This window comes from Symphalangus syndactylus, chromosome 6, assembly GCF_028878055.3.
Source record: "Symphalangus syndactylus isolate Jambi chromosome 6, NHGRI_mSymSyn1-v2.1_pri, whole genome shotgun sequence".
Lineage (NCBI taxonomy): Eukaryota > Metazoa > Chordata > Mammalia > Primates > Hylobatidae > Symphalangus > Symphalangus syndactylus.
In genome coordinates this window covers 44347066-44366604 of record NC_072428.2, presented here as the reverse complement: position 1 = coordinate 44366604, position 19539 = coordinate 44347066, and the positions used below count along the sequence as shown (strand labels likewise).

General features: G+C 36.5%; 1 protein-coding gene across 8 annotated transcripts in view; it reads left to right on the top strand.

Annotated features, from left to right (window-relative positions):
* The window catches only part of USP47 (ubiquitin specific peptidase 47), a 123322-nt gene that overhangs the window by 25737 nt on the left and 78046 nt on the right, over window positions 1-19539 (top strand). For 3 of the 8 annotated variants that reach the window (XM_063641987.1, XM_055282408.2, XM_055282407.2), the window contains exons 2-3: window positions 12733-12936; window positions 17099-17212. In XM_063641987.1, coding sequence (XP_063498057.1) covers window positions 12733-12936; window positions 17099-17212 — 318 coding nt within the window. Of the gene's footprint in view, window positions 1-6412; window positions 6529-12732; window positions 12937-17098; window positions 17213-19539 lie in introns of those variants that run through there. The other 5 variants (XM_055282406.2, XM_063641986.1, XM_055282411.2 and 2 more) reach the window with 3 other exon arrangements.

Sequence of the window (19539 nt, the reverse complement as noted above, 5' to 3'; positions counted from 1 at the left end):
CTTACTCTATCCTTCATGTCTCTTAATGCTCTAATGTTTTACATCTCTATGTCACTAGAAGTTTAGAAAATGTCTTTAGTTCTCTTATATAGAGTTCATTAATTCTTTTTTCAAATATTTTAAATATGCTGTTAAATTTTGTGTTTTTAATTTCTATTATTTTCTAGGAATTCTGCTCAGACTTAATTTTGAAACACTCTTTTATTTCTTGAAGCATGCTAAACATTTATTTTATAATGTAACTGATTTTCAGTATTGAAGTTTTTGTGGATGTCATCTACTGTATGTTATTCTTAGCTGACTCTCTTTAATGGTACCATGTTTACGTATGCACACAGTGATTTTTAAAAAATGTGAGCTGTTCACTTTTCTTATACTCATGAAAATAATTTTTGTGGAAATTAGTTGCACTTTGGAATATATGTGATTCCTTCCAGGAAGAATTTGTGATTGTTTCTGCCAGGTGCCTGGGAATATCACTATTCTAGAACCATTTTCAAAGCAATTCTTGGCTTGGAGTTTTTTTTTTACCACCAGATGGTGTGAATTGGGGCTGCAAATCAGCATGAAGACCAGCATGTGGTTGCACATTCTCAGGAGTACCCTCCTCCGATCAGCTCCAAGGTTTTAAACAGGCAGTCCTCTTTCAGTCTCTAGGAAGGAGAGGTTGAAAAATAATAGAATAGACAATGTTTTGTTAACTAACTTTCCATTTGAGATAATTGTACATTTACTTGTAGTTTGGAGAAATAAAACAGTACAGATATCTCATGTACTCTTCACCCAGTCTACACTAATGGTAACACCTTATGGAACTATAATACACCATCAGAACCAAGATATTGACGTGATATAGTCAAGATATAGAACATTTTCTTCACCACAAGGATCCCTCGTGTTGCCCTTTGTAACCACACTCACTTCCCTTTCACTCCCTATTCCCTCTTTAATCCCTGGCAATCACTAATCTCTTCTCCATTTCTATACTTGGTCATTTTAAGAGTGTTGTAAAAATGGAATCACAGATTGTAGAGTCTTTTGGGGTTGGTTTTTTAAAATTTAGTGTAATTCTCTGGAAGTTTATTCAGGTTGTTACATGTATCAATAGTTGGTTCCTATTTATTGCTTAGTAGTTTTCCATGATATGGATGTACTGTAATTTGTTTAACCATTTAGTTGATGAAAGACATCTGGGTTTGCAGTTTTGGGCTGTTGTGAGTAAAGCTGCTGTAAGCATTCCTGTATTGGCTTTTGTGTGAACATAATTATTTCATCTGTGATAAATGTTGAAAAGTGCAATTTCTAAGTTGTGTGGTAGTTGTATATATAGTTTTTTTTTTTTTAATTACCGGACTGTTTTCCAGAATAGCTGTACCATTTTACAGGAAGGCATGAGGGATTCAATTTCTCTGCTTTGCCAGTATTTGATGTTGCTAATTTTTTTTATTTTAACCATTCTGAAAACGATGTGGTAATATTTCATTGTGGTATTAATTTGCATTTATCTAATGGTTAGTATGTTGTACATCTTTTTATGTGCTTATTTGCATCTGTTTATACTCTTCATTGAAATGTCTTTTCATGATTTTTGTCTATGTTCTAATTGGATTGTTTGCTTTTTTTTGTGGGTTTTCAGAGTTCTTTATATATTCTAGACACTAATCCTTTGTTGATTATATGGTTTGAAATATTTTCTCCCAGTCTGTAACTTTTAATCCTTAAGAGAATCTTTGCAGAGTAGACATTCTAAATTTTGATGAAGTCCAGTTTATCAATTTTTCCTTTTATGGATTATGATTTTGGTGTCAAAGCTAAGGACTCTGCCTAGCCTGAGTTCTGAGAACATTTTCTCCTATGTGTTTTCCTAAAGGTTTTATAGTTTTATGTTTTCCATTTATGTTTATGATCCACATTTATGTTAATTTTAATATAAGATGGAGAGTTAGGTTGAGAATTTTTTTTTGCTTCTGGATGTCTAAATGAAATATTCCAGCATCATTTTTGGAAAGACTATTTTTCTTCCATTGAGTTGCTTTTGTACCTGGTCAAAAATCAGTTGTGCATATTTGTGTAGGTCTCTATTGTGACATTGATCTATTTATCTCTCTACCAATACCACACAGTCTTGATTACTGTTGCTGTATATTAAATCTTAAAATCAGGTAAACTGAGACTTCTCACTTTATTCTTTTTCAATATCCTTTTAGTTACTCTGATTCCTTTGCCTTTCCCTATAAATTTCAGGGTAATCATCAAAATTTTCAAAAAGTCTTGCTGGGATTTTGATAGGATTTGCATCAAACTTTGCTATGGTTTGAATGCTTGTCGTTTTCAAAATTCATGTGGAAATTTCGTTTCCATTATGATAGTATTGAGAGATGTCAAATACCTTTAAGAGGTATTTAGATCATGAGAGCTCTGCCCTCATGAATGGACAGGAGTGGATTCATTATCGTGGGAGTGGGTTCACCCTCTCTTTCACCCTCTTTTTGCTCTTGCACCATGTGATGCCTTTTGTCATGTTATGATGTAGCAGGAAAGCCCTTGCCAGATGCTGACATCTTGATATTGGATTTTCTAGTCTCCAGAACTGTGAGCCAAAACAATTTCTGTGCTGGTAATTGGTGTATTTACATCATTTATATTTGATGTAATGATTAATATATTAGAGCTTAAGTGTGACATTTTATTTTTTGTTTTCTGTTTCTTTTTTTTCCCCGTGTTATCGTTTTCTTGTTTTCCTGTGGGTTATTTGAACATTTGTCTAATTCTATTTTGATTATAGTATTTTTATTGTTTCCCTTTATATTGCTTTCTTGGTGGCTTCTCTAGATATGACATAACATAAACCAACTTACCACAGTCTACTGGTGTTATTTTACTAGTTCGAGTGAAATGTAGAAACCTTATCTCCCTTTATGTATTTTTACCCTACCCTGTTTATAATTGTGTTAAATATTTTCTTGACTTGTAACCACATCAGACAATATTTTAGTTTTTTCCTGAACTGTCAAGTCTTTAATAAAAACTCAAGAGAAGGAAAATGTATTACATTTAGCTATATTTTTGCTTTCTGTATTCTTTTTTCCTGATGTTCTAAGGTTTCTTTGATGATTTCTCTTTTGTTTAAAGAACTGTCTTTAGGTATTCCTTCCCGTAGGGTAGTTCCACTGGATGCAAATTCTTTGAATTTTCCTCCATCTGAGAATGTCTTGAATTCCACTTGATTATTAAAGCAATTCCTGGGTCGTTCTTGAAGGGCATTTCTGCTGGTTATTGGATTCTGGTTTGACTGTTATTTTTTGTAAGCACCTGAAAAATACTGTGCCACTTCCTTCTGGCCTCCATGGTTTCTGGTAAGAAAATTATCCCGCTTTTCTGTTCTTTCTCTTTTCATTCTTTTTCCTCTCTTTGTTTTAATTTTAATAGTTTCTTGTGCTGTGTCTTAAGCATTCATTCATTCATCTTCATCAGTGCTTACATTTGTTAATCCCATCCATGTTATTTGTTATCTTACTTATTTTTTTTCTCTTCATATGGGTCATAGTTTCCTGCTTCTTTGCATGTTTGTTTATTTCCAGTGGGATGCCAAACATTGAGAATTTTACCTTGATGGGTCCTGGATGTTTTTTATTCCCGTAGATATTCTTGAGTTTTGTTCTTAGGTGCAGATGGTTTATTTGTAAACAGTTTGATCCTTTTGAGTTTTGCTTTTAAGCTTTCTAAGGTTGGACCAGAGTAGTCTTTAGATTAGGTCTAATTTGGTCCCAGTACTAAGACAGTACTCTTTTGAGTACCCTTATCTGATGCCCTGTGCATTATGAGATTTTAAAAATTCTGGTTGGTGGGCAGCTGGGTGCAGTGGTGCACGCATGTAATCTCAGCGCTTTGGGAAGCCGAGGTGGACAGGTCATGAGGTCAAGAGATTGAGACCATCCTGGCCAACATGGTGAAACTCCATCTCTACTAAAAATACAAAAAATTAGCCGGGCGTGGTGGCGGGCGCCTGTAATCCCAGCTACTCAGGAGGCTGAGGCAGGAGAATGGCTTGAACCCGGGAGGTGGAGCTTGCAGTGAGCCAAGATTGCGCCACGGCACTCCAGCCTGGGCCACAGAGCAAGACTCCGTCTCAAAAAAAAAAAAAAAAAAAGACTTCTGGTTGGTGGGAACCTAAGTGAGCTCCAGGGATTGTTTCCTGTGGTTCTTTCCCTTGCCTCAGGCACTGTCTTTACGCACATTTGCTGATGAGAAATCAGCCAAACATTCTAGGGGGATGCACTGTAAGTCCCTTGGAGCTTGCTGTTTGCACAGTGTCCAGCTTTCTTCTGCCCTGTATCCTGCCCTGTGAGTTGTAGCTCTTTCCACCCCTTGAACTCCCAACTCTTTTAACTCAGGGAGATTGCTGGACTCCACCTGCACTCTCCCTCCCTGCACTGCATCCTAGAAGGTGGCTCACCTTTTTTGTTTCAGCTTTCACAGGGATGGTTACCTGGGTTGCGTCTTGTTCAGTGTTTGAAAATCATTGTTTAATACATTGGGAGATAAGGAGCACCAACAGGATTGGAACGTTAGATAAGATGAGAGAAAGACTTGATTGAGAAATGAACTATTCTGATTATCTTTTGCTGTATAACAATCTGCCCCCAGATCTAGTGACTTTTCTCATAGATGTGCAGTTTGGGTAAGATTAGGCTGAAACAGCTTGTTTCTGCTCTGCTAGGCATCAGCTGGGGGTAGCAGAAAGGCTAGGGGCTGGAATCGTCTGAAAGCTTCCTCACTCAACATGTAGGTGGTTGATGCTGGTTGTCTGCTGAGATCTCATTTGGGATGTCATGTCGCTGGAACATCTACACATAGTCTTTCCCAGTGGCTGCTTGGCTTCCTTCCTCACAGCATGGAGGCTGGGTTCTAACAGGAGCTGAGGGCCAGGAGGAAGTTATTACACCTTTTCTAACCCAGCCTTGAAAATCATGCTGTGTATTACAGGGAGTCACTAAGGCTGGTCTATATTAAAGGGGACTAGAATTAGCTTCCTACTTTTGCTGGAGGCAAGTTAGACTCCTACTTTACATAGGGAGCCAAGTCAAAGAATTTGTGGACATGTTTTAAAGCCCCACAGCAGTGATACTTGAGCAAAGGAGGTGAGGACATCCAGGGAAAAGTATTCCGGGTACATGATACAGATACATAAAGACCCTGAAGGATGACGGATGCCTGATAGTTTAGATTTGTTTATAGTTTAGTTACCACTGGACAACATCACCTCCTTGAGGGCGGGGTGAACAGTGTTGAGAGAAGAGTGTTGGAAGATAGTTGCAGTTCAACAATTTTTTTGTGGAAGGCACCATGTATTAAAAATTCTAAAAATGAGTACATATACTTTGATCTAGTAATTCTTTCTTTGAGACATTATCTTAAGGAAAAATTATACAAACAAGCAATGCTATAGTGAATGTTTGGAGGGGCTTAAATGCCCGTTAATACCAGATTAGTTAAATTATGGTTTGTCTATACAATGGAACACTGCAGTTTTTAAACTAAATGTTTTGGCACAGGAAAACAATGAATATTGAGGGAAAAGAAGTAGATTTCAAATACTGGTATATGAAATTGTCCTATTTGGTTAAAAGTACTCTCTCTATATAATAAATATTATATGTGCATAGACTGGAGAAGATGAAATGAGATGAGAGCAATGGTGGCTATTTTAGAGTTGCTTTGCAGAAAACTGTATGTTGCTATTGTAACAGAAATATATTTCTATTGTAAAAGTAAAAGCACCTTTTAAAAGAATATGTTGATTTCTTTTTATTAACTAAAGAAGGGAGAATAAGACAAAATATGTACAGAAAAAGCATAGAGTGATGTAAAATCAAGATTTTTCAAGAGATTATCTCTTGATTATAGGTTACTTTTATTTCCTTTTATATGTTTTTGTATTATAATTGTTAAACTCATAAGAAGGAGATATATATTAAAATAAAATAGTTGTGAGGGATACTGTTAAGCAGCCTTGGTTTAAGAGTAACTATCGTGAAAAATTCAAATTTAGAGGCTAGCAAAATCAAGAGATCTCTTGGTTTCCTTTAGTGCAGAGAACTGCAGAATTTCTTTACTGGACACAAAATATTATGTGACTTACAACATTCGATTTACACACAATTCTTAAGCTATCATGCTTTGTTAAAATGTGGCTATTTTCCATATTTATCTTATTCTTTATCACCTCTTTATCATAGATTTTTAGTAACCTTGCACATTCATGAATAAAATTCTAGATGATGTACTAATACTTTAATTAATACACATTTTATTGCAAAAATGTTTTTAGGTTAATTGTTCTCATTTCACTGTCTTTTCCCTTTATTTTATATAAATAATGTGTAATTCATTTTGTTCTTATATACCATAGGATGTGTTTTGGAGATGCAGACAAAGTATCTTTGATGAAATGAAGAAGAAATTTTTACAGGTAGACTGCTGATGTAATTGCTTTAATGTGATAATCAGCAGAGCAAGTAACAGCATGTTAGTATTTTTATTTAATATCAAGGCATGTCTTATGTTTTATGCTTGTTTGGCTATTTTATTTCTACCCAATTTTAATAATAAAAAAGTCACCTTAAATGAATTTGTGTCTGATAGTACCTTGTTTTTAACTAGTGAATGAGGGAGAAAAAACTGATAGAAAAACTAAAGAACCCTTTGTTATGATGTTGGGTATGATAGTTGCCTATTTTTCCAGATATATTTATTTTCTGAAAAATTAATAATTTAGGAAATTAAATCATTTAAAAATGTACAAAATCAAAATCCAGAAATCCTATTACTATTAACTTCCTGAGAGCCTGTGTGCACTACAGACTTAAACTTCCATGTGATGTAGCATTCTGGTCTAACCTTTACTTAATACTTGATTTTCCTTCAGTCCCTTTGCTCTGTTTTTTTCCCCAGAGTTGCTCCTTTAATCTCTCCTATCCTTCCCAAGTGTGGCAAGAGACCACTTAGAAAAAGATCACGTAGATAACATCAGAGTTGGCTGCGGTTTTGAGGTGGGATGAAGGGAGGATCTTAAAAATAAAATCTCTTTTTTTAATGTAAGTTAGGACCTTCATTAATAGCCTTAGAAATGTTACTTGTTAAAATAAAAATGAAGAGTCTAAATGAAGCTGATACTTTTTTTTTTTTTTTTTTTTTTTGAGACGGAGTTTCGCTCTTATTGCCCAGGCTGGAGTGCAATGGTGCGATCTTGGCTCACTGCAACCTCTGCCTCCTGGGTTCAAGCAATTCTCCTGCCTCAGCCTCCCGAGTAGCTGGGATTACAGGCGTGCACCACCATGCTGGCTAATTTTTAAATTTTTCGTAGAAACAAGATTTTGCCATGTTGGCCAGGCTGGTCTTGAACTCCTGACCTCAGGTGATCCACCCGCCTTGGCCTCCCAAAGTGCTGGGATTACAGGTGTGAGCCACCGTGCTCAGCAGCTGATACGTTTTATAAATTTCAACCAATAAAAATATTCATACTATCAATTCTCTTTTAAAATCTGTGGCAATACATTAATCTTGAACTGTGGATACCCAGATGGGTAGTGCTCTAAGGCCTAATTACTTAGCTTATGGCAGCTCCTGTACCAAAAGGGAGAGAAAATGGACTTATTGTATGCGTGTGTGTGTGTGTGTGTGTGTGTGTGTGTAAAAGCTTGTAACCATAATACTATTATTTGCAATAACATTGAAAGGAAGAAAGTCTTAGAGAGCATGGGTTGAATTTAGAGGTAAAGAGGTACCTTCATAATTTTAAAATACTTTATCTTAATTTTTTCTCTTAGAAATATTTAAATCTTGATAATTTTGAATTTTGTTTGATATTAGCTTATATTCTGTATGCTGATGCCATTCTGAACATATACCATCAATTTTAAACCTCAGTGTGTATTCTTTAATAAGAAACACGTAGGAAGTATTTTTTTTGAAACAAAAATTATGATGTTATCAGAGAACTCACATTTCAACTTAAAACTATTGGAAATGTCAAGAGAAGGAGACAAGATGACTTAAGAGGCAAACATCCCTTCAGCAGGCTCTAAAATGTCTTAGAACTATGCCAACGACTTCTAGATGTTTCTAGCAGTTAAGTGTATCTTTGGAAGAAAACTGTTTTCAGTGCTTTTTATCTCAATATGTTTCACCTTTTATAAACAAGACTATGGTTTATTCTTTCTACTTTTTTTTTTTCTTTGAGACAGAGTCTTGCTGTCGCCCAGGCTGGAGTGCAGGGACACGATCTCAGCTCAGTGCAACCTCCACCTCCCGGGTTCAAGTGATTCTCCTGCTTCTGCCTTCCAAGTAGCTGAGGTTACAGGCATGTGCCACCACACCCAGCAAATTTTGTATTATTAGTAGAGACTGGGTTTTGCCCTGTTGGCCAGGTTGGTCTCAAACTCCTGACCTGAAGTGATCCTCCTACCTCGGCCTCCCAAAGTGCAGTGATTACAGATGTGAGCCACCTCACCTGGCCATTTTTACTTTTTTAAAAAGGATTTTTTTCTTCAAACTTTGGTAGGAAATCTAGCTTTGTTTCTGCAATGAACATAGACACAGAGCACTCTATTAGTGTATACAGTAAATATAACTGCTGTTGCCTTTCCCCTTAGTCTCATAAATGTAATATTGCTATGAGTTGTCTGTAAAATAAATAGTTTCAACTTTAGGATTTATACCTTTTTTTGTACTTGGCTAGATTTTCTTTGTAGAAAACTTTGTCCTCTTCAAATAGCGCATCTAAACTACATTAAATGTTTTTCTAAATGGAACATGCTTTAGGCTTTTCTAAAATTTTGCACTTGTTTTCTCTTACCTCAGGTTCATCAGAGAACTCTTTTGACTAAAAATTTTTGCTCCCTTCCCTAAATCATGATGTATCCTCAGATGCCTTTTCTTAATGTTGGATGTAGTGCTTAAATGAAAAGTAGTACCCTTCCCTCCCTACCAACAGCACCATCATCATACTTTCCCTACTTGAACTTGGATGTGCTCGAAGGTGTTTAGGTATATTTATTTTTTATCTATTACTATGTAACAGTGGACCCTAAAGTTTAGTGACTTAATAGGGCAATTAGTTTATTTGTTCAGATTTCTGTGGGATGGGATTGGGGCCAGAGCTCACCAACTATTCAGTTCTGCTCCAGGTGGCATCATCTAGAATTACTTGGCTCCATTAAGTTGGTGGCAGTCATTGAATGGAACGTCCAGAAGGCTTTTCTCATACATCAGGCACCTCGGTGTCTCCACCAAGTGGCTGCTTCCTCTCAATGTGGATTGCTAGGGCTTCCTCACAGTATGCTGATCCCTGGGTAACTAGATTTATTACATGGTGGCTGGGTTATAAGAGGGAATGTTCCAAGAAATACAAAAGCAGAAACTGCTGGTTTCTTAAGGCTCTGCCTTAAGTTACACAGTGTGACTTCTGTCACATTCTCTTGGTGTTAGATGGTCACCTCAGATTCATGAGAAAAGGAAAAAGAAAAAAGAATGGCAAAGAATTTTTTGCTATCTTTAAACCACCTCAAGACGTAATTATTTTTACCTTTGGGCATAAGTAGGATCAGTTTTGGTTAGGGCTACAAAGAAATTAAGAAGATAGCTGCCCTAATTTCCCATTTCCAGAAAAAACCTTTTTACGTTTAAATGTTTTGGAAATGTTTCCTGCATGTTTAATTTATATTGTATAGTTTTTTTTCTCTTGAAAAGCTATTTTAAAAAAAAAAAAACTATTGCCACATCTTATTGGTGGTATCTTAAAATTGCAACAACAAAAAAATTGTTTTCTTCTCAGTTCCCAAATTGGAGAGGGGAAAGGAGGAGAGAAATTTTACTTTAGTGTGATTACTATTAGCAATGGTGATTCTAAAATTCAGATGAAGTCCACATGTTAGATTAAAGTATAGGTGAAATAAGAATGGGCCCAGAAAGTTGAGTATAAAGTAGAATTTAGCATTGGCTAGCTTAGAGCTTTAAAGAAGAGCAGAGCTTTTTATCTGTTTAAATCATCCTACAACAGAATTCAAGAGTAAAATGTAATTTGCTGAGAAATTCTATGTATAAGGATTTTAAGGAAATAAAGTATATGAAGTTTCATGTAGGTGTTCATCACAGAATTTGTAAAAGTATAATAAAGTCTGAGTCAATAAAATAGAATTTATTAAGTAAATTATTATTAATCTGTATACTAACAAATACTACTTAGCTGTTAAAATGATGAGTTAGGAAAAGCTTTACAGGGAAAGATTGCATGATATAAGAAAGATGTTACAAAACAGCATGTGTATTCTAATCCAGTGTTTGTGATTATGTAGCATGCATGCATAGCCTTTCTCTCTCTCTCTCTCTCTCTCTCTGTGTGTGTGTGTGTGTGTGTGTGTGTGTGTGTGTGTGTGTGTGTTTGCAGATAAGATATTTGGAAGGATATATGCCAGCATGCTAATAGTTATCTGTGGGTTATAGAGTTACAGATTATTTCCATTTTTTCCTTTATACTCTTACTATTTTTTAAAAAAGCAAAATTATTTATAAGTACAGAAAAGAAGGGCTATTACTAAAAAGAATATCAGCCACACATGAGATTGAATTTTGTTTTTTTCTGTATAATACATTTAGTCTTTAGGTAGGATTTCATTGAGGGATAGTTTTCCCACATGGAAGGAGAGGCATCTGGGGTACTTGGATCCTGCATTCACATATTTAGGGAAAGAACCAGGAACTGCTAATGTCTGGCCATATGATGTTGCCACATCACCATTCTTATGTATGATTACTGTTACAGCACTTTTGATTTCTAAATTCTTAGAGTTGTCTTCCTTTGACCATCAACTCCAGCCTATTTGAAGCTTTAAAATCCGGCTACTACAGTATTTTATACTAGGAACACTGAATCATTCAGACTTGACCTATCCCTGAAGTATACTATTGAATCTATAAAAGTGTATGTTTTGTAGCTGAAATTTATTTTGAGTCATTTACTCTTTCATCATAAACCAGCATTTTTAAAAAGATATATTTTATGTTTTTTAGTTTAGAGTTAAAATGTGTAAAATAGTCTATTAAATATGTTAATATAACATCTAAAATATATAGGTGAAGACTTTTTTATCTTTTTTGAAATGTATGTTAATAATGTTCTTTTGTTTCTTTTATTTCACAGAAATGTATTTTCTTTTTATTTTTTAAGTTAAGTTATTAGTAATTAAATATTTGGATGTGTCTGAATTTTAGTGCTACCCAATTTATTTTAAATATTATACTTTTATAGCAACTTACTTTTGTTCTAAACTAATTGAAGTAACTTTAATTTAAATGATCTCTTGCAAACCCAAAATTGTGTGTCACCGAAACAAAAGATAATTGTATTACTTCAACAAACAAAAAACTTTGTGGCTATCCCATCTTCAGTACTAGCCAATTATAATTATTCTTATTTAAAAATGGATAATATAGAAGCAACAAAAGGTTGGGGTTGATATTGTTATAAAAACTAAGGAAGAAATAAATTTTTGTGTATACCACCAGTTTGTAGAGATCATATTTCTGAATAGCCCATTATGGACATGGGGAGACATCTCCCAGTTTAATGCCACACCTGACTTTCAGGGAAAGCAAGAGATTTACATCATCAGATTTGTATATCAGAAATACTATTTGGGGTTGAAGGAATATAAGATTGGAAGAAGTTAAACTTCTTAGGAAGCTGTTATTCTTATTGCTGCAGGCAGGAATAAAGTGAAGGAGGTAGTTCAAGAGATATTCAAAAGGTAGAATTGATAGGATTTGGAGACTATGTGAGGTAAAGAGGGAAGGACGAGGAAGATGCTCATTCCAGCTGTTTGGTTTCAGCAGCTAGGCAGATGATGGTGCCATTCATTGAGATGGCCATTACAGAAGGAGGGAAAGGAATTTCTTCCAATAAAGTGTCTTTGATGTAGTCTTTTGCCCCTGTGGAAAGTGGAAAAGTGGTGTCCTTTAACAGCTTGAGGGAGGGCATAGCTTATTTGAGAAAGTTTAAGCAGGAAGGATAATTTGTGGCCCTAATTCCTTCTGTATTGGTAATTGAAACTGTTTCCTTGTTTTTCCTTCCCCCTCCTCCTGGCTCATCTGTTTGGATAAGCTTGTCAGCTCCCGACACGTTAATAAATGGAGCTTTTTGGACATCTAGACTTATGGGTACAGCAGCGTAAAGATCAGGAGATGTGGTAGCCTGTATCCCTCAGTTATAGATTTTGTAATCTTTAGACAATCCTTACTGCATTTTTGTGCAATTCCCATTTTTTTTAGGAGACCCAGAAATACTTGATTTGACTGTGGCTAGCATGGTAATGACACATTTTTTAAGGATCAGATTTTATAATTTTTAACTTAAAATTGCTTAAATATTACTATCTTCATGGCTTATTGACCATGGATTTACATTCTTAAAGGTGAAAGCAAATATCTCCAAGAATGATTGTTGATTCTGAAATGTGCCCCGATTTTTCCAAAACAAACATATATGGTGCTTATATGTTTGACATATCCATTGGAATGTGTTTCAGACTACAATAAAACAGAGAAAATAGCACAGAGAAAATACTTAATATTTCATGAGGTCTTTTACATTTAATCATAAAATTTTATGGCTAATTATACTTTTGTTTTGCTTTAAAGATAATATATAAAGTGATATTTTTCTTAAAATTTCAGATAGAAAATGCTGCTGAAGAACCTAGAGTCTTATGTATTATACAAGATACTACTAATTCAAAGACAGTGAATGAACGGATCACTTTAAATTTACCAGCATCTACTCCAGTCAGAAAGCTCTTTGAAGATGTGGCCAACAAAGTAGGCTACATAAATGGAACCTTTGATTTGGTGTGGGGAAATGGAATCAATACTGCTGATATGGTAAAATCCTAGACTTAAGCTTCTAAAAATGTTATTATAGCCATTGTTGTTGTTACTAATGATAATGTTAAATCCTGGAACTCTTTTAAAATCATAAACAAAAGTATAACAACTACAGTAAGAGCCTATGTGCAGCTCAGTAATTAGATCCTTCTTCTTCCTTTGCCTCCATTCTGGATTTAACATTTGCTCGTCCTAAAGTTTACATAATGTCATTTCATCAGTTTTTTCATTCATGAAAGGTGGCTCTCATAATATTGTCTCAACTAAAGAAAAATTTCTATATTTACTGAACAGAATGATGATCATCTTATATTTTTCCATGAAAAAACATTGTAAAATCATATTTTATGATCTGATTTTTGGAAAAGAAGAAAAATATTCGTAGTAAGAAAAATGGAAGCGTTTATGCCTCATACATTCCAATGTTAACCAAGATTATCTCGAGCTGACTATTTCTTTTTATTTGTGTGTCTATGTGCATTTCTGGGCAACTTTTTATATGTGTATTTTTCTTTGTATGAACATGTATAGCTTTTGACTTTTAACTCTCAAGCTTAAAAGAATGGCATGAACCCGGGAGGTGGAGCTTGCAGTGAGCCGAGATTGCGCCACTGCACTCCAGCCTGGGTGACAGAGCAAGACTCTGTCTCAAAAAAAAAAAAAAAAAAACATTTTTAACGATTGCAGTCTTGTCAGATCTCTTTGAGGGTATACCTTCTAATTTTAGTCTTCTGTTCTATTAACTGTTTCCTTAATTATTCTTTATCCATTACATTTAGTTTCTCTCTTTCATGGTGTAGCATTTCTTTAAATGTTTAGTGATTCTTATTTTCTGCTTATCTTTATATTTGGGAATCTCTGTTCACTTCTCTGTGGATGCTGATTAAACTTATATTCAATTCTTGGTTGTTGTGGAAAAAGGGTGAGACATGCTGCTAGATGTGATGTGTTTATACTTTGTTCTGGGATTGGCTGGTTTCTGACTCTTTAGGGTTAGGAGTTGATCAGTACCTAGTTAGACAGCTCTGTGCTACCTCTCCGGTCACGTGCCCACTCTTTACCCTGACAGGAAATAGGCACTGCTGTCTGCTGCGTAGTCCAAGGAGAAAAAGAGAGGAGATACCAAACTGATCAGAATGCCTTTTCCTACTTGCTCACTTTTAGCTGTTTCCTGGCCTCTACGTCTTGACCTTAGTCTGAAGTTCCTTACTACCTTTATCTCCACAGTAGTCTTCTCTTATAGGATCTTTGGGCTATGGTTCCCCTTAGTTTTATTTTTTCGTAGATCTGATCCTGTCTGTTTTCTATTGTTTAATTTCTCGAAATTTTTGGTTTGCTAAGCATGCTCTTTTTTGACATTTTATGGACTTTTGGGGAGGATTATTGGTAGACATGTTCTTAGGTCATCATTTGACCTAATCTTGTATTAATGTTTACTACCAAGATAAACAATTGCAATTATTAAAAAAAATTCTAGGAATCCTTGATAGACATCTCTCCTTGGACCATTTTTATAAGGACACTGATTCCATTCATGAGGGCTCCACCCTTGAGACCTAATCAGCTCCTAAGGCCCCACCGCTTAATATCATTGCATTGGGGATTAGGTTTCAGCATATGAATTTTGGGGAGACATAAATACTCAGAACATAGCATGGGAGTGTGGTTAAGGAAGGAGACCATTGAGTTGGATCTCATCTGCGTTATTAGAATAGTATTCTAGATAGCCTTTTTTGTTTCCTTTCTCTCCGTCCGGATTCACCCTACATGATAGTTAGAATTATTTTCAGTCATCTAAAATTGTAGCACTTATGTCACCTTCTAGTTCAGTAACCATCAATCACTGCTCATTGCCCACTGATTAAAAATCTAAGACAAGCTACTATTGGTTCTTTAAGGCTTTATACTCTTAAATCCCAGATATTGGATTGATTTATTTTCTTAACATAAATTTCCATATTTTTCTGTCTAAGTTTTCCAGGAAAATACCTCTAACCGTCAGTGAAGTTGAATGTGTACCCCTATGGTATTTGGAGTACATATTTTAAGTTGGTTCCACAGGAGAATCAAAGATGTTTGATGTTGCCTGATTTGCCCTTAAAATCATATTATGCTTTTTATTCCATAATATATTTGTTTTTTTTAAATATAGAACTAATGTTTTAAACTGAAATTAACCAGTAAAATTGGTAGTCAGACAAGACATAGAAAGATAAACAATATTTAATCTGAGACTTTGAACACTTTCTGGTACATCACCACATAATTTCTAGTGTCGTCCTTTTTCAGTTTAAAGGATAGTTCTGTACTGTCCTAGGTGTCTTCCCAGGTCCTATTCATCTTTTGCCCTTAAAAAGCCTTACTCGATGTTTCCCCATGCTGCTTTAAAAGTAATTTTTTTCTCTTTGACCTCCTATGCCCTTTGGCTGCGCCACTTACAGTTCCTTTTTGTTATAGGTGTTACTCATCTGTGTCTTTCCATTTCCTATGTCAGCATTTTCATTACAGGAACCTCGTATAAATTTCGTATCTTCCATAAGCATTCCTTCTAGGCATTCAAAAAGCATTTGTTAAATTATCTTCCACAATAGCTTTAAATAGCTGTATGTCAGGATTACCTGTTTCTTTTTAGCTATTACTGTACTCGAGCTCTATTTCTGTATTTTTATTTGCCTCCTGTACATTTCTACAAATATGACTACTTTCTCCTGCTTACTGCTTAGTGCTGAATGGATACTCCTCAGAAAACAGCCCATTTAGCTACTCACCACCTTGTATACAGACACTTATTGAGGTAAAACCCCTGTGTATTTCAGCTATATGATCTGATCATGTCCTACCAGTGACTTTAAGGAACCCAGCAATCCCTTTCTTCCTTCCATGTGGCTGCTTTTAGCTTCAGGTTTTCTATGTCCTGTTTTTCTTGTGGATTGATAGATGTGAGCCAAAGTTAAGAGGTAGATCATATATTCGCTATTTTATTTACTTAACACGTCTTTTGCACTTACTGTGTTTATAGTATTCTAAGCTCTGTACAAACGTAATCTTTTTTAATCCTTATATTAATAACTACTCTATGAGGTAGATGCGACTACACCCTCATGGGTGAAGAAACTGAGTCATGGGGAAGTGAAATAAGTTTCCAAAGTCACACAGATAGTAAGTAGCAGAATCTCTTAAATTTTTTTTTGTCCTCAGTACCTGCACTTTTATACAATGTTAATCAGTGTTAATTTCCTAAGAAATAAAGGCATTTTCATAAAATGAGTATAAGGAGACTCTGCCCATGTCTTTGAAACATTAAAAACATTTCTTAATGTAACAGAACAGTCTTAAAGATGTTTATCTCTACTCCCTCATTTTTCTCAACAGCAGTCTGGAGTGAGTGAGTAGGGCTTGGGGCATACAGAGTTTCCTCTCTCATCCACCAATTAGAGTATATTAGAATGACAGCTAGAGTTGAAATTGCCCTACCATATAAGTTAGGTGAAGACTTGACTCTTAGGTGTTTAATTTTCAAAGGTCTGATCACAATCACTTCCATACCCCCTGGGTCCTCTGAATCCTAGGGGTACATTTGAAATAGGTATCATTTACTAGGACAGGCTTTTCCTGAAGGAGTCTTTCTAAAGGCCATATTATATACTACATTAGTTTTATTTTTGTTACATTACATAATTACATTACATAATTATTTTGGTTGGGTTGCTTAGTATGTTGCTTATCTGGTATTTTTCATCATATTTATATATCAAAACATTTTGGTTTTTAGTTATGTAAAATTATCTTTGGTCAATTTTCTTGAAACTGCATTAAATATCATACTGCATATATTGTATAGAACATGGAAAGAGAAATGTTTATAGATTCTTTTTATGTGTATGTAATACTTAACATTACCTCTTAACTTTCACCTTTTCTCTTTTTAGTTTTTTAGATGTTGGGGAATGTGAGTCTCCGGGATACCTATCAGTGTATGCACTGTTACTGGGCTTAGCTATCCCAGTTAATGAATAAATAAGTTAATTCCAGCCTAGATGAAGAGAATTTTACCAGATCATTGCTAAAAAAATACTATTTAAATGTAGATATGTATCTATTTACAGATTACTTATTTTATGTTTCTCATAATGTGAAATATTATGTTTTATGTCCATAGGCACCACTGGATCATACCAGTGACAAGTCACTTCTTGATGCTAATTTTGAGCCAGGAAAGAAGAACTTTCTGCATTTGACAGATAAAGATGGTGAACAACCTCAAATACTGCTGGTAAGCTACTTAGAAAGCCCCGTATTTATAATTTTTGTGCACTGTCACCTACTACTTGAGGATGCAGTTTCCCAAAGGAAATAAGATGTGTTTTGTAATTTGTGTAATGAATTAATATTTTTTCATTTTATGTTGCTTTGTTATAAGTGTGTAGAATAACATAGTTACACTGGACATCCATAGCAACATTATTTGTGTATACAGTCTGTTGCCGCCTTGGATTTAACATATACTGCTGTCTTCAAGACCACTGCCACACCAGGGATGGGGGTGGGTCTAGGATAAGTCAAAGTGCCACAAAGATCTCCTGTGTTTCAGTAGTGACCCTTCCTTTGTTTACGCATTTGCTTGGTTGCTGTAAATCTTTGGGGTTTTCATCAGGTTTTTCAGTATCTGCGAGAAGGTCGTTTCCATTCTCACTTCCTCCCCTAACCTGCCACGTTTTTTGGAATAACTGGTGTATACATTAAATGTTTCCCTTCTATTCTTTTAATGTTTATCCCTGAATTCACGTTTCAGTAGACTTTCCTGTTCAGCCCAGTTGCCTTAGAGATATCTAATGCAGTAACTCCCAATTTGAGGGCTATTCCACCAGAGATTTTGTTTTTTTTCTCTCAGTACATTGTAGAGGACATGAGTTAAAAAAGAGTAAGAGGGAGGGGCCAAGATGGCTGATTAGAAACAGCTGCGGTCTGCATTGCTCATGGAGAGGAGTGAAAGGGGCGAGTGAATACAGCACATTCAACTTAAATATCCAGGTTCTCGCATTGAGACTGATTAGGCAAACAACTCAAAGAGAATGAAGAAAAGCAGGGTGGGGCGATGGCCCACCCAGGAGAGGCACAAAGCCAGAGGAATCTCCACCCCCAGCCAAGGGAAGCTGTGAATGATTGACTCTGCCCAGGAAACCACGCTACTTTCATGGATCTTTGCAACCCTGAGATCAAGAGATCCCCTCAGGAGCCCCCGCCACCAGGGTCTTGGGTCCAATACACAGAGCTGTGTGGAATCTTGGTAGAGCAGCCACTCGGGCACACATATAGACCCAGGAGTTTTACATACTCTGCCCCAGGATCCCCAACAAGGTGGAAAGTCCATCCATACATACCCCTAGGAAGGGGTCTGAATCCAGGGATCCAAGCAGCATTGTTCTACGGGCCCCACTTCCACAGCACCTCACAAGCTAAGACCCACTGGCTTGGAATTCAAGCCAGCCAATGGCAACAAGCTGAGGTCTGCCCGAGATGGGATGGAGTTCCCAGTGGGAGGGTTGGCCACAATCTCTGTGGTTCCGTTGACTCAGTCATTCCAGCTGCTGGCTTTGGAGGGTTCAAATGATCTGGACAAGGAAGGATTCCCCCCAGTGCAGCACAGCTGCTTTGCCAGATCATGGCCAGACTGCCTCTTTAAACTGGACCCTGATCCATTCCCCCTCACTGGGTAGGAGCTCCTTGCAGGGGCTTCAGTCACTCTAGCCAGGGTTATACGGACAGAGCTCTGATCTCTCCCTGGGATGGAGCTCTGGGTAGGGGAGAGGGGAGGCCACTGTCTCTGCAGTTTGGTTGACTCAGCCATCCAGCCTGCGAGCTTTGGAGAGTCCAAACAGTTCAAATGATGACGGGTCCCCACACAATGCAGCACACCTCTACCAGAAGGCAGCCAGACTGCTTCTTTATGCATGTCCCTGATCCTGTTTCTCCTGACTGGGTGAGACCTCCCAACGGGTTTTCAGCAACTTCCTGCAGGTGCATTCAGGCCAGCAACAGCTCAGGAACCCCGGGACAGAGTTTCCAGAGGAAGGAGCAGGCTGCCATCTTTGCCGTTTCACAGCCTTCACTGGTGATACCTTCAGGTACGGGAAAAACTGAGGCAACTAGGGTCTGGAGTGGACCCCCAGCAAACTGTAGCAGCCCTATGGAAGAGTGGCCTGACTGTTAAAAGTAAAACAAATAAGCAGAAAACAATAACAATAATATCAACAGAAAAGACCCCACACAATCCCTATTCAAAGGTCAGCAGCCTCCAAGATCAAAGGTAGATAAGCCCACAAAGATGAGAAAGAATCAACACAAAAATGTCAAAAACTCAAAAAGCCGGAATGCCTCTTCTCCAGATGACCACAGTGCCTCTCAGAACTAGGCTGAGGCTGAGATGGCTGAATTGACAGAAGTAGGTTTTAGAAGGTGGGTAATAACGAACTTTGCTGAGCTAAAGGAGCATGTTGTAACCTAATGCAAAGAAGCTAAGAATCGTGATAATATAGGAGCTGACAGCCAGAATAGCCAGTTCAGAGAGGAACATTACCCACCTGATGGAGCTGAAAAACA